We start from the raw sequence: 24,056 nt of genomic DNA, 5'->3' as shown, positions 1-24,056 counted from the left end.
ATTCCTATGGGAAACATTGTTTCATCTTACTTTTCAACTTACGAACCTTGTCATGGAATGAATTAAGTTCGTAAGATGAGGTACCACTGTATTAAAAATCAATCAAACAAATTCAAATCACAGCCATGCATCACATTTATTGGCCAGGGGGCCAAGATCTAATTACCCCAAGCCTGGCGACATAAGTGAGTCTTAATACTCTTGCGAAAGGCGAGGAGGGTGGGGGCAGTGCGAATTTCTGGAGGAAGCTGATTCCAGAGGGCTGGGCCCCCCAGAGAGAAGGTTCTTCCCCTTGGTCCCACCAACTACATTGGCATATGCTATTTTATGTTATGTATTTTGGTCCCATAAAAAATGAGTAAGAGAAATCGATAACGTTGGAAGCACTGGATAATATTTTTCTATCTTGTTTTAATTATTATTTATTTATACTATTGATAGACCAAGTAAATAACTCATTTTTGAGAAATGTGTATTTGAATATGTAACTTTCATTAGCTACAACCAGGGGTGGTCTGCTTCCGGACCGGGGGAGGGGGACGCAATGGGGTAGGGAAAATGGAGCTCCAACCCAGAGCACCCAATTTGCACTGAAAGATGTTGAAAGAAAATGCAGGGCATCCTGCATAAGCCACAGTGTGATAGTAAAAATTTTGATAGCCCTTCACTGGCTACAACTGTCAAATGTATAGTTGCATTGATTTTAAAACAGTCTTGATAAAGAAAGGATTGTCTTATATGGCTTATTTATCTATATTATACAGTTTAAAAATAAATCTGATCATTTTGAGAGTAAAGTTACTTTTACATCTATAGATTTATAGCATAAGTCTTGGTTCATCTATCCCAGTGCTATGAACACTGACTTATGGCAACTATCAGATAGAGTTTTTCCTAGCCTACCTGGAGATGCTATGGATTGAAACCATGACCTTCTGCTTACAGTGTACTAACTTATATTCAACTAAGATGCTCAGGTCTCCAAAAGGTCTTGTGCAGTCCACCCATCTGACGTAGAACACTAAGTACTTTGACAGAGTTGAACATCTTTTCTTTAACGTCAAGTATAAATGGCATGAAATCACCTGTATTCAAGCTGAATAAGAATTCCAATGTTTTCTAACTACAATTTTCCCATTAAAATGAATGCACTGGAGTCTTCTACCAGCAAACCATGACATTTTAGTGAATCTTGAGCAGACATTAAATGCTATTCATGCACATTTAAATAGGACATTTTTGTTTTAAAATAGAAGTGGTAATTTCAAAAAACCTTATCATTTGTTTTTATCCAGGGAGCTATCAAAATTTAAAACATATGTGAATCCCACAGAACTAAGAAGGGCCTCTATCAATATTTTACTGTCCTTGTTGCCTCTTCCTCATCATTTTGGAACAATCAAATCAGAGGTAATGGATTTTATGGATTTTCATATTTTTAAAAGAAATTTAGTCTAAACATAGTCAAACTATAGGACAGTGATGGCGAACCTATGGCACAGGTGCCACAGGTGGCACACGGAGCCATATCTGCTGGCATGCGAGCTGTTGGCCTAGCTCATCTCCAATGTGCATGTATGTGCTGGGCAGTTGATTTTTGGCTCACATAGAGGCTCTGGGAGGGCATTTTTGGCTTCCAGAGAGCCTCCAGGGGGATTGGGGAGAGTGTTTTTACCCTCCCCCAGCTCCAGGGAAGCCTTTGGAGCCTGGGAAGGGCGAAACACAGGGGCCCTCTCCTACTGGGCCAACCAAAAGTTGGGATACAGGGCGTTTCTGGCCTCCAGAGGGCTTCTGGAGGGCAGAGGAAGCAGTTTTCGCCTTCCCCAGGCATTGATTTATGGGTGTGGGCACTCAGGCATGCATGATAGCATGCGCCCATGTTCTTTCCCCACCCAAGGGAAAAAGGTGCTCCATCACTGCTATAGGATATTTCCAAGTGCTAAAAAATGCCATTATTACATAGAAAAGAAATACATTCACAAAATGAATGAGAATGTGTAGTTTTCTTATAAATAAATATTAGAAATATTCTTATATCAAGTAATACCTCATTAAGATAAAGATTTTTAGGATGTTAGACATTCATATTCCACATTGTAATTTCAAATAGACAGGATCATATCCATATTTTGCATCTTGAGCTGATAACACAGTGTGATAGTTCAGTAAATGTAGATCCACCTTTACTATAAAGAAGATTGACACCTTTTAAGGTATTCTTATCATTCCATTCTTTTGGATTTTCAAACCTATGATTCATTGTTCTATAAATAAATGTTTCTGATTATAATTGGAACTTTAATTATTTTTCTTTAATTTGCATACACAATTTTTTAAAAAAAAATTGCTAGCATCAGTTTTACAGTTTATACTTCATTTAATTAATAGCTGTGGAACGATATTTCTTTTTTGCATTCTTTAGTTCAGAATTGGAGTATAACAAAAAATAAAATCACTTCCTTTTTATATTCAATAGTTGCTAAACGCATGAAGGGGAATAAAGATTATATTCAAATGTGTTTTTCAGATTGTTTTGGAAGGAAAATTCAGCAATGATGAAAGTTCATCCTATGATAAACCAGTCACCTTTCTTTCTTTGAAACTGAGGCTTGTGAACATATTGATTGGAGCCCTGCAGACAGAAACAGACCCCAACAACACACAACTGATATTAGGTTGCTTTTCTATTTGATCCATGAGATTGTGCTTTTGGGAAAGGTTTTGTGCATGTTACCTGAGCGATCATATGAGCAGATTCCAGTTATTGAAGATTGTCAACAGTTACCTAAATTCTTTTGTTTCCTTGGGGCTCCAGTATTAGGAGTCGGAGTGATAAATAACTATTTTTCAAAATGTGTGCATGTGTTTTTATAATATTTGTAATGTTCTGCTGACTTCAATTTGATCTTACCGATTAAGACAGTGATTCTTAACCTGGGGGTCAGGGCCTCTTTGGTGGGTTGAATGACCGTTTCACATGGGGTCGCCTAAGACAGCGTTTCCCAACCGGTGTGCCGCGGCACACTAGTGTGCCGCGAGACACAGCCAGGTGTGCCGCGGAGCTCCTAGGGAAGCTCCAGCTGGGCGGGGCGCTGCCGGTGCCGGGGCGGGCTTTCCCGAAACGGACAGAGAATGCCCTCTCTCGCAGCCCCCTGGCTGGGAGCGCTTTCGCTGCGAGAGAGGGCTTTCTCCGTCCGTTTCGGGAATGCCCGTCCCCCCCTCTCGCACGCGCGCCACTCCCCTTTCAGCCCTCCCTGGCTTCGCTTCTCAATCCCTCCCTCCTTCCGTCTTTCCTTCCCCTCAGCCGTTCTGTCTGGGGGTCTCCCGCTCTTCCCTTCCCCGCCTCCCAGGCTTTGCCTTCACCACCCCCACCCCCTTTTTGGTTGGCAAGGAGTCCTTTGCCGCATCCTGCAGTTCGCACTCGGCTCGAGGCCGCTTTCCCTGGCTGCGCTCTTTCTTTCATTCTCGCTCTCTCTCGTGAGCCGGGGGAAGGAAAAAACAAACAAACAAAAACTTCTTGCAATGGGCCCGCATGCGCGCTCGTGCCCACGCTCGTCCCTTCAGCAGCGAGGGAGGGAAGTCAGAGGGTGAGGGAGTGAGTGAGCGCTCTTGTCCTCAGTGCCCTCTGCAGCCTGCCTTCCTTCTTCTTTGCCGCCGCTGAGGGACGGAGAGAAGGATAGAAAGGAAAGAGGGAGGGAGAGATAGAAAGGAAAGAGGGAGGGAGGAAAGAGGGAGGGTGAGATACAATGGAAAGAGGGAGGGAGAGATAGAAAGGAAAGAGGGAGGGAGAAATAGAAAGAAAAGAGATAGAAAGGAAAGAGGGAGGGAGGAAAGAGGGAGGGAGAGATAGAAAGGAAAGAGGGAGGGAGGAAAGAGGGAGGGAGAGATACAATGGAAAGAGGGAGGGAGAGATAGAAAGAAAATAGATAGAAAGGAAAGAGGGAGGGAGGAAAGAGGGAGGGAGAGATAGAAAGGAAAGAGGGAGGGAGAGATACAATGGAAAGAGGGAGGGAGAAATAGAGTGAAATGGAGGAAGAGATATTTTTTTTGTCCAAACTTTTCTTTAGCGCCACCCCCCCCCCGCGTGCCCCCCCATCCCCCCGTTCAGTGTTCCCCAGGATTTTGAAAATATGAATAATGTGCCGCGGCTCAAAAAAGGTTGGGAAACACTGGCCTAAGACCATGGGAAAAGACAAATTTCCTATGGTGTTGGGAACTAAAGCTTCTATTCTGGCACCTTGGAACATATTTTTACAATCCGACCAATCAGGTATTTACAATGGGGGTGTCTCTCTGACCTCTCTGGCCAATCAGCTTAAAGCTCTGTTGGGAGAATTGGCCCTAGACTTATGGTTGGGGGTCACCACAACATGAGGAACTGTATTAAGGGGTCATGGCATTAGAAAGGCTAGAAACCACTGGATTAAGGAAATAAAATTATGTTCAGTTGAAAGGGAAAAAAAAGAGTTTATATGTGATAAATGTTACTGTGGTGGTAAGCAGAAAGCATGGTCTATTCTATAGATTTGCACTTACAGATGGATAATATTTTGGGAGTGTGTAATTTCTGGACAGAGGACTCAAAATATATTGTCCTCTGATAGCATACAGTAAAAACATTTTTTTAAAAAATCTATTAAGAATTTTTTTAGACAGATAGTATCTGATTGGTTTATAACACATCTTTTTATTTATTTAAATGATCCTCTCCCCTAAAAAGCATTGCAATGCATTGACATAGATGAAATGTATATTATTTTTGTTTTCATAATTTAAAAATTAATATCTGTATTGACCTTCTGTATTCACATGTTTGAAGTATGCTTGAAACTCTATAAAATGCAAAAAATTCTCCATTGCATATGTCAGTGTGATTCTGAGTGGACAACCTATGGCCCTCCAGATGTTTAACTCCCATTAGTTCTAATTCTAGTTCTAGTCATAACCAGGGCCAAGAAAAGATGAAAGCTATAATTAAACTAGATCTGGAAAATGGAAGCTGCAATTATCCACATTCTTTTTAAAATATTCCATTCTTTACCATACCCTTAGAGATATTGGGAGCATCAAAATAGATTAATGCTAGCTGTGAAATAGTTTGCAAACTATAAAGCTTTCACTACACATGATTGCTTTAAAAAAAGGTCAAAACTTGCTCCAGTGTAACTCCAGCCTGTTCCTCTTTGCATTCAGTGAACAGTGCACAAAAGAAAAAAATAATGATGGATAATATCTACCCCACACCCCCAAAATTCCCCTAGGGATATAGTAGACTTGACCTGAAATCTGAAGTTGGTAAATGTGAATCTGAAATGAAATGTCTAATTTTCAAAAATTGGATGCAATGCCTTCCCGTGCAAAAATGTCCTAGAATTACTTGTTGCATAGATTTTTCACAAAATGACAGTGAAAACAAATATCATTAGAAATAAGGTCACACAGACAGAAAAATTAACTGTAAAAATATTGTCATATCTTAAATCTTCCTTTACAGGTGCGATGCTGAACATTGTGCAAGATTCAGCACTTTTAGAAGCCATTGGTTGCCAGATGGAAACGGTAAGATTTTTAAGAAGAGTTGCTTTGGTGAGTCAAAGCAAATTATCCAATAAGCACAAAGGTTTTCTGAGAATAGCCGCTTCATCCAAGCCTGATTTCTAAATTAACAGAATGGTGGTGAGAATCTTGTCCTGAAAAGTCACAGCCGCACTAACAGTGGGATTAGCACTGCAAGTGGAGGAAGCACAGAGCCAACAACTCCTGACAGTGAGAGACCTGCACAAGCTCTGCTGAGAGATTATGGTGAGATTGGCTACCTTAATAATTGCAAAAAAAAAAACCACAACCCAACAACAACCCAAAGCCCCAGCATACAAATTCCATTTTATTTAAAGTGGCATCTGAAAGGTTTTAAATAATTTACACTTTGTAATTGGGAAGAAAGGATAAAACGCATAATTTTTGTAAACTAGCAAAATTCAGCAGTTTTATTATGTTCCAGCAAGCATTTGGGTGATGGAGGAGGTAACAATTGCTTTTCAACAGATCTGGTTTAGTTTATTTTGTTTGGTGTTTATACAGATAGCTTTTTAGGATATGTATTTTAGGGCAGTGTTTCCCAACCTTGGCAACTTGAAGATATCTAGACTTCAACTCCCAGAATTCTCCAGCCAGCATTCAAGTTGCCAAGATTGGGAAACACTGTTTTAGGGTATGACTCTGTAAGTAGACTGAGTCTTGGAAGAGGGCAGATATAAATATAAATGATGCTAATAAATAAATAATTGTCATTATAAGGGACAGAGGGGAAAAGTTATTGGATAACAATTGGTATTTTTGCTTTTTTGTGCAGAATATAAATCTGCACTTTGGCAGATTTATATTCTACCTTTATTTTGTATAACTGAAGGGATTCTGCCTCCTCTTTTCCCCCAGAGCAGCCCTGTTTTGGAGGTTTTTAGTTTTAGAATAGTTTTTCTATCTATTTTGTTGTGCTCCTTTCCACAAACCACTCTTTCAGTGGTGTTATTTTTTCATTCTGAAAAGATGATTTCATTCTGATCATTATTTACAGCCTTCAGAATGCCACTAAAATGTGTATAATATTCAGTCTTGTTTTGTGGCCCCATGTATTGTGTTGGAATAATCTAATGTTGATGTAATTGAGGGAAATAACTTCACTAGATGTTGCAGTTTCCAAATCTTTGCTTTGATTTCAGTTTTTTGACCACCTCTGTTTGTATTTATTGCGCTAAATGTATACTTGTTCTTGAACTAGTCTGAGAACCCCAAGATTCATTAATCAATATTAATCAAAATGTATATAAAATATATGTGCACGGATATGTATGTTTTATGTGTTTCCACTACATTTGAAGATCATTGTTGTGCCTAACTATTTTCATTGTAAAATTCACTTCAGGATCTGGCATATTTGTCTCATTTAGAACATTCTGGCATACTTTTCTGTGGTAACTGAAAGCCGGAATAACACTTTTGACTAGAAAAGCTTGTTTTCATATGCTTTGTTGTCTGAGGTTACAGATTTCTGAATCTGATAAACTAATTCCAATTGAAGATCAGCTTCTTTAATAAAGTTAGAGATTCCAGTCATCTTTCCTAAGAACCCAAAAGGCACTTGTGATAAATCGACCAGACAGGCAACTCTTTGCATATCTTAATTATCCATCTGAATCCCTTTCTATTACTAAGGATATTGTAAAACCATCACTTTTAGGTGAAGCATCAGATAGGTTACTCTTCCTACATGACTTATCAGACAGTTAATTATTTCAGTGTGTGAACCTCACACTAATGTTTCGTGTTTTTATGGAGGAATGCTGTATGTTATCTGATTAAACTTTGAAGTCCTGTATACTTTTTAAAATATTTTTTTCATTACTTTAGCATGAATACAGAGGAGAAAAATAACTGAAGAGAACAAAGAAAATAAAAAAATTACATATAATGTCATTATGAAATCTTAACTATCTGGAGTAATATTATTTCCATTACAGATAGTCCTCAGAGCTTAAAAACTATTTGAAGTTGCAACAGATACTTAAAATGCTACTTCTGACCTACCCTTGAAGTTACAGCTGCATGCACGCGTGTGTGCACACGCACACACACACACAGAGTCCCATAATTGCATTTCAGGCAGTTGGTAGCAGGCTCACATTTACAACTAGTTGCAGTGTCCTATGATCACGTGACCATGATTTGCAAAGTTTTGTGCTCTTTTCAGGCAGAAAATGGCATAAAGTGCCTATTGGATATGCTGGGTTATTTTGACAGCCCCCTGGTTCACCTAACAATGATGCTATTAGTGTATGTGCTATATTTTGGTATTTTTAGGCAACCCTTCTTTCAATAGCTGAGTAATATAAAATAAAGTGATTTTTTTTCATTGACCAAAACCAATAATTTACAGTAATCCCTCGCTACCTCGCGGTTCATCTTTTGTGAATTCGCTACTTCACGGGTTTTCAAAGGGGACTTAAATCTGTTAAAGCCATTGAAAAATTTAAATCCATTAAAAATTCATAAAATTCTTCTACAGTACTACTGTACTCTATTAAAGAAACTGATAGGATATCACATATAGTTCCAGCTGAGAAACAATATAACTATCTCATGAGCATAAGTTTTCAAGTATATTTCAGTCTCAACTGCTTTTAAATATACTTTGCTCTACCTGTATAATGAAACAAATGCAATGGGACTTTTAGGAAAAGCATAACCAGATATCTGCTACCTAGGTTTTTTAATTAGAATATTTTATATTGTATTCCGTAGAGAGCTTTGAATCAGATTAATGCCCAATGATCAAAGGGAAAGGTTTTTTTTACAAAAATCATATGATAGCAAGACTTGTAATACCTAAAAGATCATGAAACACTTTTGAACTTAAAATTCTTAATTTTCTTCATACATATGTAGTGTTCTAGTCATGCTCGAGGCAACTTTTTATCTTGTTTAAGATGGCTCACATCAGTGACTAAAATGATTCTGAGAATAATAATAAAAAAGCAACATAAAACCATAATAATGCAACATGTACAAGAATAATACTTTAGAAGTCTTCCCTATAGATTCTACCTCCTTTCTCTTGCTTTTCCTCCCTGAAATTAGTAGTCATTATGTATTTCCAGACTAAAGAGCACATTTCATAGCCTCAGGGTAGCTAAGTTAAGTGAAATTAACTTTTCAGCTTATTATAGCATTAACCAGTCTTGTTTAATTAGTGATTTTTTTAGTGAGGGCTTATGTAATGTACTTAAATGAGTCTCAATTTGCCACTACATAATTGATGTTATTGATTGGACATGAGGTTGCAGAATTTTACTTCCCTTATGATCAAAACCCAGCCTTAACAAAATAGACAAAGAACAAGCCTGATTTGTGACTGGAAGTTGTGCTCTAGGAAGCTTCTTGAAGCTGTGATAAAACATAGTGGTATTATAGGTGACCTAGACATTTTTGTCAGTTAGTACTGCTAAGTAATCATCTGACTGCCCTGAATTCATTGTTAGAAAAGAAATTACCATTAAAAAAAATGTAAACCCAAATAAAAATGGCAGTGTTATAGCGTACCTGTGATAGTTTTTCATACCACAAAGGTTAAGCTGGCAAATTAAAGGAATAGTTAGTATTCCCCTTCTAGGAATGTAGGATAGACCAGTGTAGAAAGATAAGATACAGTGATTATATCAAAGTAGGGCAGAAGATTAAACTTCAGTACTAGATCCTGCAGGTATAGTGTAATCAATTCCTTAGCTTGATCCTTGTTTAATATGGATAAATTAACTAGGAATAGGCCACACAATTGGATTTTCCAGTTAAAGACTTTCTTCCAATTCGAATAAAAATTATTACCTAGCATTAGGTGGGTGAAACTGGATGGACTCTAAAGTGTACTTTATTGTTGCTATATCCAACATTCTAGCTTTTACTCTGGCAAGATCAACTTCTAACCTAAGGACTGCATTAGCAACATATTTAGGTACATCATTTCCTAACTAAAGACAATTCTAATCTGAACTGTTTGTCCTGTGCTCCGTCTTTTTGGTCTAAAAGGATCAATCACAATGATGGTATTAAAGCTGATGCAAAATGCCCATAGGTTATTGGGTTTTTGATTAATGTGAGTTCAAAATATACAGACAAAAGTCCATTAATGACCAGGAATTGATTTATAATGTATGTGAGTGCAACAAATATAGAAAAAACCTAGTGAAAAATACTACAAATAGATTCTTTTTAAAATTTATTTTGTCGAGTACATATTGGTAATATACATAGATACAACACTATTTATATATATAAGAGGGGAACATTAGGACAGGAACAATAGGCATGCTGGTGCCCTTATGCACACACTTTACTGACCTCTTAGGAATCAGGTGAGGTCAATAGTGGATAGACTAAGGGTAAAGTTTTGGGGGGTTTGGTGATAAAACTACAGAGTCAGGTAGTGAATTTGAGGCATTAAATACTCGGTTGCTGAAGTCGTATTTTCTACAGTCAAGTTTGGAGCGGTTTACATTGAGTTTGTATCTGTTGTGTGCTCTTGTATTGTTGTGGTTGAAGCTGAAGTAGTTGTTGACAGGAAGGACGTTGTAGCAGATGATTTTATGAACTATGTTTAGGTCGTGTCTAAGGCGACGTAGTTCTAAGCTTTCTAATCCTAGGATTTCAAGTCTGGTTACATAAAATATTCTGTTGCAAGTAGAGGAGTGGGGGGCTCTTCTCGTCAAGTATCTCTTTACTAAAGGCAAATCATGTCAGACTAATCTCATTGATTTCTTTTGACTATGCTACAAAGGTGTTAGATGAAGGTGGTGCCGTGGATATTGCCTATCTGGACTTCAACAAAGCCTTTGATACAGTTCCACATAAAGAACTGATAGATAAATTAGTGAAGATTGGACTTAATCCCTGGATAGTTCAGTGTTGTGTGCTACAAGGGTCTGTTCTGGGTCCTATTCTTTTTAATATGTTGGTGAGTGACATAGGAGAAGGTTTGGTAGGGAAGGTTTGCCTATTTGCCGATGACTCTAAAATGTGCAATAGGGTTGATATTCCTGGAGGTGTCTGTAATATGGCAAATGATTTAGCTTTACTAGATAAATGGTCAAAGCAATGGAAACTGCAATTTAATGTTTCCAAATGTAAAATAATGCACTTGAGGAAAAGGAATCCTCAATCTGAGTATTGTATTGGTAGTTCTGTGTTAGCAAAAGCATCAGAAGAGAAGGATTTAGGGGTAGTGACTTCTGACAGTCTCAAAATGAGTGAACAGTGCAGTCAGGCGGTAGGGAAAGCAAGTAGAATGCTTGACTGCATAGCTAGAGGTATAACAAGCAGGAAGAGGGAGATTGTGATCCCGCTGTATAGAGCGCTGGTGAGACCACATTTGGAATACTGTGTTCAGTTCTGGAGACCTCACCTGCAAAAAGATATTGACAAAATTTAACGGTTACAGAGACGGGCTACAAAAATGGTGGAAGGTCTTAAGCATAAAACTTATCAAGAAAGACTTAATGAACTCAATCTGTATAGTCTGGAGGACAGAAGGGAAAGGGGGGACATGATCGAAACATTTAAATATGTCAAAGGATTAAATAACATTCAGGAGGGAAATGTTTTTAATAGGAAAGTGAACACAAGAACAAGGGGGCACAATCTGAGGTTAGTTGGGGGAAAGATCAAAAGCAACATGAGAAAATATTATTTTACTGAAAGAATAGTAGACGCTTGGAACAAACTTCCAGCAGACATGGTTGGTAAATCTGAATTTAAATATGAGATAAACATATACAGTGATCCCTCGAGTATCGCGAGGGTTACGTTCCAAGACCCCTCGCGATACTCGATTTTTCGCGATATAGTGGTGCGGAAGTAAAAACACCATCTGCGCATGCGTGCCCTCGCGCATGTGCAGATGGTGTTTTTTACTTCCGCACTTGGGAAGACCCCCGCCCAACAGCTGAGGACCCGCCTGCCCGCCGCTTGTCCGGCCGCCGCGCCGCTCGTGCCGCCGCTGCTGGCGCGAGCAACGCCGCTTCCCAGCTGAGTGGCGCGAGCAACGGCATGGGTGGGCGAAGGGCGGGCGCGCGGACAAGGGGCGCACGAGCGGCGTGGCGGCCGGACAAATGGCGGCCGCGCCTGGCGGCAGCACGAACAACACAAACAGCGTGGCGGCCGAACAAACGCACGAGCAACGCAAGCGGCGTGGCGGCCGGACAAACGGATTCTCCTCCGACCTGCCCTCACCTTAGCTTCCAGCTGATGCTTCGATCCTTGGAAGAGGCCAGAGCGCCTTTCTGCACCACACTCTGCGCTCGGGTTCCTTTCCGGAAGATGGAAGTTTCTCTCTTTCCATCCTTTCTAGCAATACAATACTCGATGGTTAAAACCATTTTAACCATCGAGTATTTTATTGCTAGAAAGGATGGAAAGAGAGAAACTTCCATCCTTCCATCCTTTCTAGCAATACAATACTCGATGGTTAAAACCATTTTAACCATCGAGTATTGTATTGCTAGAAAGGATGGAAAGAGAGAAACTTCCATCTTCTGGAAAGGAACCCGAGCGCAGAGTGTGGTGCAGAAAGGCGCTCTGGCCTCTTCCAAGGATCGAAGCATCAGCTGGAAGCTAAGGTGAGGGCAGGTCGGAGGAGAATCCGTTTGTCCGGCCGCCACGCCGCTTGCGTTGCTCGTGCGTTTGTTCGGCCGCCACGCCGTTCGTGTTGCTCGTGCTGCCGGCAGGCGCGGCCGCCATTCGTCCGGCCGCCACGCCGCTTGCGTTGCTCGTGCGTTTGTTCGGCCGCCATGCTGTTTGTGTTGCTCGTGCTGCCGCCAGGCGCGGCCGCCATTTGTCCGGCCGCCACGCCGCTTGCGTTGCTCGTGCGTTTGTTCGGCCGCCATGCCGTTCGTGTTGCTCGTGCTGCCGCCAGGAGCGGCCGCCGTTTGTCCGGCCGCCACACCGCTCGTGTGCCAATGTCCGCGCGCCCGCCTTTCGCCCGCCCACGCCGTTGCTCGCGCCACTCAGCTGGGAAGCAACGCTGGGGTTTCCCCGCCGCCCACGCAAAGGGGAAACCCCGGCAAGAGGGGGAAGACCCAGGGAAGCCACCCAGCAGCTGATCTGGCCAGGGGGAAGCAAACTCCACCATCTACGCATGCGTGGCCATAGAAAAAAAAAATGGCGCACATGCGCAGATGGTGTTGTTTACTTCCGGGTTGAAAAATCGCGATATAGCGTTTCGCAATAATCGAGATCGCGAAACTCGAGGGATCACTGTATCCATCCTAAGATAAAATACAGGAAATAGTACAAGGGCAGACTAGATGGACCATGAGGTCTTTTTCTACCATCAATCTTCTATGTTTCTATGTTTCTCTGGACACTTTCTAATGTATTTATGTCCGAAGTACAATGTTGGTTCCTGACACATGAGCTGTACTCAAGGATTGGTCTGGCGAAAGTTTTGTATGCTTTGGTTAGTAGTGTGATATTACCGGAGAAGAAGCTACGTAAGATTAGGTTAACAACTCTTGAAACCTTTTTGGTGATGTTGTTGCAGTGGGATTTGGAACTTGGGTCATTTGATATGATTATTCTAAGGTCTTTTACAGAGTGAGGGTTGTCTGCAAGCTTTTATCTATTCAGCTTGTATTTGGTGTTCCGATTCTTTTTGCCAATGTGTAGGACAGAGCATTTGTTGGTTGAGATTTGGAGTTGCCAGATTCTGACACAAAGTCAAGATCTTTTTGTAGGGTAGCAGTGTTATTGATGGTAATGAAGAGTTTTACATCATCGCGAAAAGAACACAGTGGCTTGTAATGTCATCATATTAGTGTTGGTCCTAGTACGCTGCCTTGGGGTATACAGGTACTGTGCATTCTTCCTAAAAAAAGCTCCCCACATCCATAGCTGAACCACTAAGCATAATATTTGAAAAATCCTTCAGGACCAGTTCCCTACGAAAACTATGGTCACTAGCCACGGTCATCCCATCTTCAAAAAAGGAGATCCCAGTCTAGTAGAAAACTACAGACCAATCTCTTTATGCTTCATCACATGCAAAGTCATGGAATCAATCATAAACCTATCCATTCCCCTTCACCTCTAAACTAACAACCTACTCTCTAACAAACAATTTGGTTTCAGAAAAAAATTATCCTGTAACCTGCAACTCTTACATTGCAAAAACATATGGACTACACATCTTGATCAGAGTAAATCAATAATTTACATAGACTTCTGTAAAGCCTTCGACTCAGTGTTCACGATAAACTACTTCTAAAACTGAAATTCTACAGCATATCTGGACCCCTACATGATTGGATAACTGTGTTCCTATCAAACAGACAGCAAGTGGTCAAAATAGGGAGCATCTTATCTATTATTATTATTATTATTATTATTATTATTATTATTATTATTATTAATTATACAGTATTTGTATGCCGCCCTTCTCCACAAGTAATTAATACAATTAATATCTTAAAATTATCATTTAATCAATGATGAAGAATTAATCTGTTAACAATAGATCAGCAAACAATGTATCTCAAATCAATTAACATCTATTAAAATAGTTAAACTAATTAATTAGTTAAATTCTAATAAGTCAATCTAGACTTATTTAAGTATTAACTATTAATTAACTAGACCACAATTAATCATCTGGACAATGTAAAGTAAGCATTGCTATTCAAGTAATTAATAATTAATTGATATCTTTTAAAATTATCATTAATCAATGGATGATAAAGTCAAGTAGTGTAGTAGGATGAAAGGGAAGGTTTGACTTTTACTTCCTCATGTAGTACTGGCTATACGTCCACATGTAGTTACTCCTGTCCTTTGTGTTATATTGGAGTAGCTTCAGTGGGAGAATTCTGACATAGATTTAAAATGGTGGAGGATTGAAATCTAATCCTATGGGAGTTTAAATGTGATCTGAGGAGTTTTAAAGGATTTTTTACACCAATTTCTGTGGGAGTTTTAAGATGATAGTAGGGATTTTTGCCTCATTCAATGATTGTTTGGATCAAGAGCATTCTGGCGCTTTGGCTCACTTCGGATCAGGAGTTTTAGATCTAAGAGGTATTAAGCCATTCGATGTGCTTTGCCATGTATTAACCCTACGATGGCTTCCAAGATGCTCTTTCATGGTAAACATGGAGAAACCAGTATTTCTGTTATATTTTGTGAAAAGACATCTGGTTGCATTTTATTTTGTGATTTAGGAATAGTTTATGCTTTCAGTAAGGTAATAGACTATTCTAAAATATTGAATTGTGAGAGTAGTAAGCCTCCAGCATGGAAAAGTTTTCTGTTTTTATCAGAACAATAATATTGCAAACTAAAAACCAGACTTTGCAACACAAAAGGTTGATGGGGGAAAGGTGAGTTTTTTTAAACTTGTCATTTTGAACTATTCACTTCTCAAATAAAGAAAATTTTCCATTTCTGGAAAATGATAATATTTAGATACAGAACACTAAACATAGGATATTGTTAGCTACATAATAATGTTACATTTATTTTGCTCAAGTTTTAGTTCCTGCTAAAAATGACATTTCAGAATTTATCACAAAAATACGATTGCAAGGCCTGGGAACACGCAGAAGATTTAGGTTAGCCAAATTTATCATTAGCAGCATTGATCAATGTTTTAGATTAGTACTTAGCTACCTTAATTAACATTCAGTCTGAGTTATTTCTTGTTGAATGTTTTACTTCCCAGAGGAGTGTGTACTTGGTTTTTTGTGTGTATTGTGGCTGCTTTAGCTTCTGTCTGATGGACTGCTTTGCTAATTGTCACTAATGCTTAGTTGTTTTCCCTCCCTGTGGTGTGTGGTATTGGGGTTTATATCCTAGCTCTTCATACAGATACTGCAGCTGGACTCCTGATCCGTAGCATTCATTTGGTAACACAGAGGCTCAACGCACAGTGGAGACAGGAAATGAGCATTTCACTAGCTGCATTGGAGCTGCTCTCTGGTCTGGCAAAGGTGAGCTTTAGAGAATCTTCTGAGAATTATTTGTGTCAGGCTGGAGGATTTGGGTTTTTCTTTCTTTAACTTCTGTATCAAAATTGCTTTCCTCCTTTGGGAATGTCTAGCAGAGCTGGCAATGTAACTTATTCCATAGTACAGTGGTACCTCATCTTACGAACGCCTCTTCTAACAAACTTTTCAAGATACGAACCCGGTGTTTAAGATTTTTTTGCCTCTTCTTCCTAACTATTTTCACCTTACGAACCCAAGCAGCTGCTGCTGGGATGAAGGGGTTTCTTTTCTTCCCCTTTTTTGAAGAAAGAAAAGGGAGGGGCTGCTTGGAGTAGGAAACATTTTGCAGAGAACAACGTGCTTGCAAAGGAACTGAAAGGGTGTCTTTTTAAGAAAGAAAAGGGAGGAGGGAGGGGCAGCTTGGGGGAGGAAATGTTTTGCAGAGAACAAGGTGCTTGCAAAGGAACTGAAAGGGTGTCTTTTTAAGAAAGAAAAGAGAGGAGGGAGGGGCATCTTGGGGGAGGAAAAATTTTGCAGAGAACAACGTGCTTGCAAAGGAACTGAAACGGTGTCTTTTGAAGAAAGAAAAGGGAGGGGCGCCCCCTTGCCTTTCTTCCTTCCCATTCACCCTTTAGCCTAGCCTTGCTTCTTCCACCCGCCCCCTTTAGCTGCTCCTCCCTGCCCTCTGTTCGCCTCCCTTCTAAAGTTTGGGATTTTCCTGAAGGATTTGCACGCATTATTTGCTTTTACATTGATTCCTATGGGAAACGTTGTTTCATCTTACAAACTTTTCACCTTACGAACTTCCTCCTGGAACCAATTAAATTCGTATGATGAGGTATCACATAGTAGGATCTCATATTTTTCCTTACTTGAGAAAAAAAATGCTACAAAAAACCTGAATTGAAATAAACAAAATAAAATCAGTTAAAAACAAAGCTCTTTAAGTCAAAAACAAACAAAAACAAAAGTATTTAAAAGAAAATAAAAATACAGTATCCATGGGCGTTTTGCATTGCATCCTATAGTTTGATATATTAACCTTGTTGTTGTGTTTGCATATACTATACACTAGTACTGTTTGGGTGTAACAATCAGCATGTAGCAAAAAGTAAACAAAATGAAAAAAAACCCCTCACCCTCAAATGAGGAAAAATCAATTAATCACAAGTTTCAGATCCAAATGACAAATAATCTACAGGGTCTCAAATTTCATTTCAGGTCATATAGACCCGAGCATAGGAGCAGGGTTAAATTCACTTGTGTATTGAGGGTTTTTTAATGTAGACTTAACATAGAGAATGATTACCTAAAGCTAAGCAACTTTTTTATACTTCTCATGTCAGATGAAGGTTGGTGTTGACTCTTCAGATAGGAAGAGAGCAATTAGCTCTGTGTGCTGCTACATTGTGTATCAGTGTAGTCGTCCAGCTCCTCTCCATTCCAGAGATCTCCATTCCATGATAGTAGCAGCGTTTCAGTGTCTCTGTGTCTGGCTCACTGAACATCCAGACATCCTTGATGAAAAGGTGAGTGAAAATACCTCTCTATATAAGCATAGTTATTTGTCACAATTACTCCTTATTAATAATTTAAACAGTTTAAACAGTTAAAAGGCGAAAAGCGGTAAATGCAAGCATTTTGTATTGACTCATCAATACTTACATTACAATAACATGGTTAAAATAAGCCTGAAATATAAAATCTAGCAAGAGCATTAATTAAGTCTATAGTGTCTAAAGCTTTTAACTATAGTTATAGAGTTCCTATGGTAAATAGGAACTAGAGTCCCTATGGTACAGTAAAACTTTAAACATAGAGTTTGAATCCACCTGGTGGCCCATAGCTAGTAAGTGCTACACAATGGCTGAAAAGCCATTTTATGGCCATGATTTGCTGTTGTTGGATTACTCAAGGCTGTCTGGATCCATTTCAGAAGATGCTCCTTTATTTTGAAAGCCAAGTATCTATCAGTTCTGTTGATGTAATTGTCTTTTAACCATGTTACTGTATTGTAGTTACTGATGAGTTAATACGAAATGCTTGCATCTACCGCTGTTCGTCTTTTAACTGTATTGTTTAAACAGTTATTTGTGGTAATAACTGCAAGTAGTCCTCAACTTACAACCATTCCTTTAATTGCAACAGCAATTTAAAAAGTGATTAAGGACCATTTTTCACATTTACAACTATTGCAGCATCCCTGTGGTTACATGAGCAAAATTACATTGCTTGGCAACTGTTTCACATTTATGATGTTTGCAGTGTCCCGCATTCATCTGACCAACTTTTGTAATCACCTTACAAGCAAAATCAATGGCAAAGCCAGATTCACTTAACAACTGTGACAAGAAATGTTATAAAAATGGGACAAAGCTCACTTAACAAATGTCTTGCTTAGCAACATACATTTCGAGGGCAATTTTAGTCATAGGTTGAGGAATACCTATATATTTTATATATTTATTTATTATTTATTTATTTATTGGATTTGTATGCCGCCCCTCTCCGTAGACTCAGGGCAGCTAACAACAGTAATAAAAACAGCGTATAACAATCCAATATTAAAACAGTTAAAAACCCTTATTATAAAACCAAACATACAGACAGACATACCATGCATAAAATAGTAAAGGCCTGGGGGGAAAGAGTATCTCAGTTCCCCCATGCCTGGCGGCAGAGATGGGTTTTAAGAAGCTTACGAAAGGCAAGGAGGGTGGGGGCAATTCTAATCTCTGGGAGGAGTTGGTTCCAGAGGGCCGGGGCCGCCACAGAGAAGGTTCTTCCCCTGGGTCCCGCCAAGCAACATTGTTTAGTTGACGGGACCCGGAGAAGACCCACTCTGTGGGACCTAACTGGTCGCTGGGATTCATGCAGCAGAAGGCGGTCCCTGAGATAATCTGGTCCGGTGCCATGAAGGGCTTTATAGGTCATAACCAACACTTTGAATTGTGACCGGAAACTGATCGGCAACCAATGCAGACTGCAGAGTGTTGGTGTAACATGGGCATATTTGAGAAAGCCCATGATAGCTCTCGCAGCTGCATTCTGCACGACCTGAAGTTTCCGAACACTTTTCAAAGGTAGCCCCATGTAGAGAGCATTACAGTAGTCAAGCCTCGAGGTGATGAGGGCGTGAGTGACTGTGAGCAGTGACTCCCGGTCCAAATAGGGCCGCAACTGGTGCACCTGGCAATAGCTTTCTACACTGTGTATAATAGAAGTAGGAATGTAAAGTTTTCATTGGAAAACCACATTTCACCCTTCAACAATTGCCTCAGGAATTATCCTTTAATTTGTTTTCAAAATATGCAGTCCACAACAAATCATGACATTTGCCTCAGTTAAACCACAGGATATCAGGTAAAGAAAAAGCAGTTACTAAGACTCTGGTAATTTGCATGTTCTTTCTTAAATGTTTTTAATCACAAAAGACATTATGATTAACATATATGTGCATCGTATATCCTCCCCCTCCAAAAATTAGCTGTAAAAAATAATGCCAATAAGAGTTTTTTCATTATAGATTCATAGGTAGTAGGTTGTTTTGGACTCCTCTAGCTCCTAAAAGGTCTGTTAAATTACAAAGTTTCTTGAAATTATCCAGGTGATATCAATACCAGGAAAGTGAGCTTTTAATATACAGTGGCTGTCCTAATAAACTAATAGTGCAAAGTACCCAAGAAACTAATTAGTGAAAAACCTAACCGATATCAAATTGAAACAATGTAAAAGATCTCTGTTTTGATTTCTGTGATTCACACATATGGATTATCTACTTATTCAGAATCCTTCTGAGACTTTTTCAGATTTATTGAAATGTAACAGAAGCCCTGCACAATACCTACCACAAATCTAATATAGGTCTTGCTTTCAGGGTTTTTTGGACCAATCCAGAGAGGGAGCATTCTTCTTTTGGTTCCTTATTCTATTGAGAATCTTATTATCTTATTGTTGTTTTTGTTCAGTTTATTCATTTTACTCTACATTCATCCACTTGTGTTTTTTTCCTGAATATTTATAGTGTTGTTTTAATATCTTAATTAACTTAGTTATTTTATTTCTTTATTAAAGTGTTATTTGTTAAACAGCTGAATGGTACAGCATTCCTTTTTTAGGACTGTTTAAAAGAAGTATTGGAGATTGTGGAGCTGGGCATCTCAGGAAGTAAATCCAGAAGTAGTGAACAAGAAGCGAAGTACAAAGGAGATAAAGAGCCAAATCCTGCTTCCATGAGAGTGAAGGATGCAGCTGAAGCTACCCTCACCTGGTAGGAAAGATTATTGAAACTAATCCTGTAAAAAACAGTATAATATTTTTCTTAGCTTGACTGATGTTTCTACAATGAATTTGCTCAAAACAGTGTTTTACTGAAAACTGAAGAATCTTGGAAATAGTTATTTGGTTTAAAGAATATACTTTCAATTTCATTTTCCTTTAAATATCCTTTTCTTGATTATATTACTTAAAATGATAGACTGTTTGATGCTTTATGACAGCAAGACAGCAGTAAAAATGTCATAGGTACAATTTATGCAGCTTTCAACATTCTAATATTTTTCCTACTAAATATATCTTGACTAAATTATTCTTTTGGTTTACAGCATCATGCAAGTTCTTGGAGCTTTCCCTTCACCCAGCGGTCCTGCTTCTCCTTGTAGCTTAGTAAATGAGATCACCTTAATTAAATATGCTCGTCTGCCTTCTATAAACAAGTACAGCTTCCGCTACTTTGTCCTGGACAACAGTGTCATCCTTGCAATGTTAGAGCAGCCATTGGGGAATGAACAAAGTGAGTAAATGTATTGTGTAACTCTTTTCAGGCACCCTTGTGTATGCGTGCTTGCAGTTAATTAAACTGTTCTTCTGCATTATAGAATATTGTCCTGAACTGTAGAATATTGCAAAATTCTGCCATATTAAATTTAGGTCGTATAGTGAGTGCAGCTCAACATAAGATGATAATTCAGTTTCAGGATGGTTCATTTTGATTTGTTTCAAAGCTGACTAGGAGTTTGCTTATTTTATTTCTTGTATTCTTCATCCACTAGCTTATTTTTGGAGCAAGGTTTTATTAGAGTACACTGTAAAAAAATGAAATTTTCTTTTTAGATTGGCTTTTGGGTAACCTTATGAAGGTATTTCAGAGAGACATATTGTAAAGTAGATTGCAAACTGAATTATGCTATGAAAATGAAGAGAATAAAGCTGTAATCATCATGGCTGTATAGAACATTTATTATTAAAGTCAGTAAATCTTTTAATACTGATTACTGGAGAATGAGTAGAAAACAATGTGCCATTTATGTTTGATATATGGGTTTTCCATAGACATTTAGGTACCATTCAGGCACAGAATGCTAGGTAAGACTGACTCTTGCTCTAATCCAGCAGGCTCTTACATTATTAGGACATTTCATCTGGATTCTTAAGGCTCATTTTTGTGACTTTGGAGCCTCCAGAACACATGATAAAACTGGGTTGCATTATAGAAATTTGAACAGAAGCCAGTTAAATACAAATTAAGTCTATTTCTGTTTGAATAAGTCTTGCAACTTATCTGTAAATATAGCACATCAGAAAATGTTTTTGTTTTCAATCACTCAGAAATGTGTATGCTATAACCCATTTACTTTTATTTATTCCTCTTGCTTTCATTTCTCTGCTAAATTAAGACTATCCACATTTATTTACATACATAATGAGAGAGCATATTAGGTTCCCCCCCCAGTAATTGTATATAGCTCCTGCATATGGAACAAGCTTATGCTTTTGTCTTCAAATCTGTCTGCTGAATTTTTAGCTCTGCCAATTGTGTTATGAAACTTTTTCATCCTTTAATTGGTTTATACATGCCCAATTGAATCTTTTTCAGCATTATTATTTTAAGTGGTTATTCATTCTAGTGTTTCTCTTCCCCAGATGACTTTTTTCCTTCAGTCACCATTCTGATTCGTGGAATGTCTGGAAGACATGCATGGGCCCAACAACTTTGCCTTTTGCCAAGAGGAGCCAAATCAAATCAAAAGGTTTTTGTCAGAGTTCTGGGTGGAACTAATTTGCTGGTTTATAAAAGCCAAGGAGCGCTGCAAAATGTTCAGTAAAGTGCTAATGTTATACTACCCTTGATGCAATGAGTTACTGGTCGTAATGCCCCTTTCAGCTTCACTTCCAAACTAACCCTGTGCACAATGCATTATTTCCTCTCCTACTCATTGTAGAGATCCAGTGAGGATTATATTTTTAAAATTAAAAGAACTGATCATTGAATTAGGGATTATTTATATTACCGTCCTAATTTGGAAAATGAGGGAATAATGAATCATGTTCATCCAAATATACAGTATGTATATTTATATTCGTAAACTCCTTAAAACCCACCTCTGCCATCAGGCATGGGGGAATTGAGACATCTCTCCCAGGCCTATATAGTTTTTGTATGGTATGCTTGTGTGTATGGTTTTTTAAAAATAATAATGGGTTTTTAGATATTTTTAAATATTAGATTTGTTATGGTAGACTGTTTTTATTATTGCTGTGAGCCGCCCCGAGTCTACGGAGAGGGGCGGCATACAAATCTAAATAATAATAATAATAATAATAATAATAATAATAATAATAATAATAACAACAACAACAACAACAACAACAACAACAACAATAATAATAAGTGATTCACATCTTCCATTTAACAGTTGCAACATTTCATAATAGGGTAGTTATGGTCTGTCATTCATTTATTTATTATTTGGATTTCTATGCTGCCCTTCCCCAAGGCACTGAGGGCAGCTTACAGCATTAAAAAGTACAAAATCAACAATATAAAATCCTACACTAAAAGCTACATTTAAGAATCCAAATAATTAAAACAATTAAAACCTACTCTTAAAAAACCTAAAATATTTAAAACCATTCAGCCAACATTCATCTCTTCAAAATCATAGTATTCAGTCAGAGCAGGTATCAACGCTCAACAGCCCCAGGCCTGCTGGTCAAAGGTGTGTTTTTAAAACCTTTCGAAAGACCAAAAAGGGGGAGGGGCAGTGCGAATTTCCAGGGGGGGGGAATTGGTTCCAGAGGACTGGAACTGCCACAGAGAAGGCCCTTCCCCTAGGCCCTAGCAAGCAACATTGCTTGGCTTACACTACAGGACCTGGAGAAGGCCAACTGTGGGATCTAAGCGGTCACTGGGATACGTCAGGCAGGAGACAGTCCCATAAGTAATCTGGTCCTAAGCCATGGAGGGCTTTATAGGTGATCACCAACACTTTAAATTGCGTTCAGAGACCTATCAGTAGCCAATGCAGCTCACAGAGTGATGGAGTTATATGGGTGTACCTTGGCATACCTAAAATTGCTCGTGCGGCTGCGTTTGGACTGCAGTCTCCAAACGTTTTTTAGAGTGCATTGCAGTAATCCCCACGGAGAGGGGCGGCATACAAATCCAATAAATAAATAAATCAAGCCTCGAGGTGATGAGGGCATGAGTGACTGTGAGGAAACACTCCCTGTCCAGATAGGGGTGCGCCAAGCAGTGCACTAAGCGGACCTGTGCAAATGTCCCCCTCGCCACAGCTGAGAGATGATATTCTAACATCACCTGTGGGTCAAGGAGAACTCCCAAGTTGCGGGCCCTCTCTTAGGGGGTCAAACATCACCCCCCCCCCCAAGTGATGGAATTGTCCCTGGGAGGCAAAACCCACAGCCACTCTGTCTTGTCGGAGTTGAGCTTGAGCCTGTTGACATCTATCCAGACCCTAACAGTCTCCAGGCACCGGCACATCACCTCCACTGCTTCACTGAATTGACAGGGGTGTGTGTGTGTGTGTGTGCACAGCTGAGTATTATCAACATACTAATGGTAACTCACCTCGGTTTCATGTCAATATTAAACAGCAGGGGGAGAGGCTCAAGAGAATTTACTAATCTAACAGTAGCTATTAATAGGCTTTGGAATCTTCTCAGTATAAGTATTGTTTTCTTTAATGATATATCAGTTAATATGAAAAATATCACAAACCTGTTTATTTATTAATAATCATAAAATAATTATGGTGTCCTTATTCATCATTATTTCAGAAGATTATTTGTTCTGGTAATCTGTTTTTTTTCTGAACTAATTATACACTAATAATTAAAATTTATAAGGCCTGGAGGTTTGTTCTCCAAGCTTGTGGAGAGCAAACTTCCATCCTACATCCGAGCTGTAATATAAATAATCCCTAATACAATGATCAATACTATTACAAATCAAAATTATGTACCATATTTACTAGCTGATACAATATTGTTTATTGTTATATTATTTAGAAATAATGTTTGCATCTATGTTAATATCCAAAGATAAGTTGAATCTTACTTTCTCTAATCTTGCTCATATTTGTAGTAGACAATTTTTTCATAACTGTGTTTTTTGGCACAAAGTTTTTACACAACCATCATTTTACTACATCCGCATCAACATGAATTTCCAATTTCTCCTGATTCTAAGAATCTACACAAGTTTGACTTAATATAGTCATTGTTTTTTAG

At 38.8% G+C, this 24,056-nt stretch overlaps 1 protein-coding gene across 5 annotated transcripts in view; it reads left to right on the top strand.

The window, feature by feature from the left end:
• RALGAPB (Ral GTPase activating protein non-catalytic subunit beta) overlaps positions 1-24,056 on the top strand; it is a 79,872-nt gene that overhangs the window by 41,171 nt on the left and 14,645 nt on the right. For 3 of the 5 annotated variants that reach the window (XM_070744917.1, XM_070744915.1, XM_070744914.1), the window contains 9 exons: positions 1,296-1,410; positions 2,528-2,675; positions 5,495-5,559; positions 5,670-5,802; positions 15,394-15,527; positions 16,871-17,053; positions 19,643-19,794; positions 20,129-20,316; positions 21,447-21,553. In XM_070744917.1, coding sequence (XP_070601018.1) covers positions 1,296-1,410; positions 2,528-2,675; positions 5,495-5,559; positions 5,670-5,802; positions 15,394-15,527; positions 16,871-17,053; positions 19,643-19,794; positions 20,129-20,316; positions 21,447-21,553 — 1,225 coding nt within the window. The remainder of the gene's footprint in view (positions 1-1,295; positions 1,411-2,527; positions 2,676-5,494; positions 5,560-5,669; positions 5,803-15,393; positions 15,528-16,870; positions 17,054-19,642; positions 19,795-20,128; positions 20,317-21,446; positions 21,554-24,056) is intronic. The other 2 variants (XM_070744918.1, XM_070744916.1) reach the window with 1 other exon arrangement.

Source organism: Erythrolamprus reginae, chromosome 3 (assembly GCF_031021105.1).
Source record: "Erythrolamprus reginae isolate rEryReg1 chromosome 3, rEryReg1.hap1, whole genome shotgun sequence".
NCBI lineage: Eukaryota > Metazoa > Chordata > Lepidosauria > Squamata > Dipsadidae > Erythrolamprus > Erythrolamprus reginae.
The sequence above is the reverse complement of the archived record's forward strand: the minus strand, read 5'-3'. Positions and strand labels throughout refer to the sequence as shown.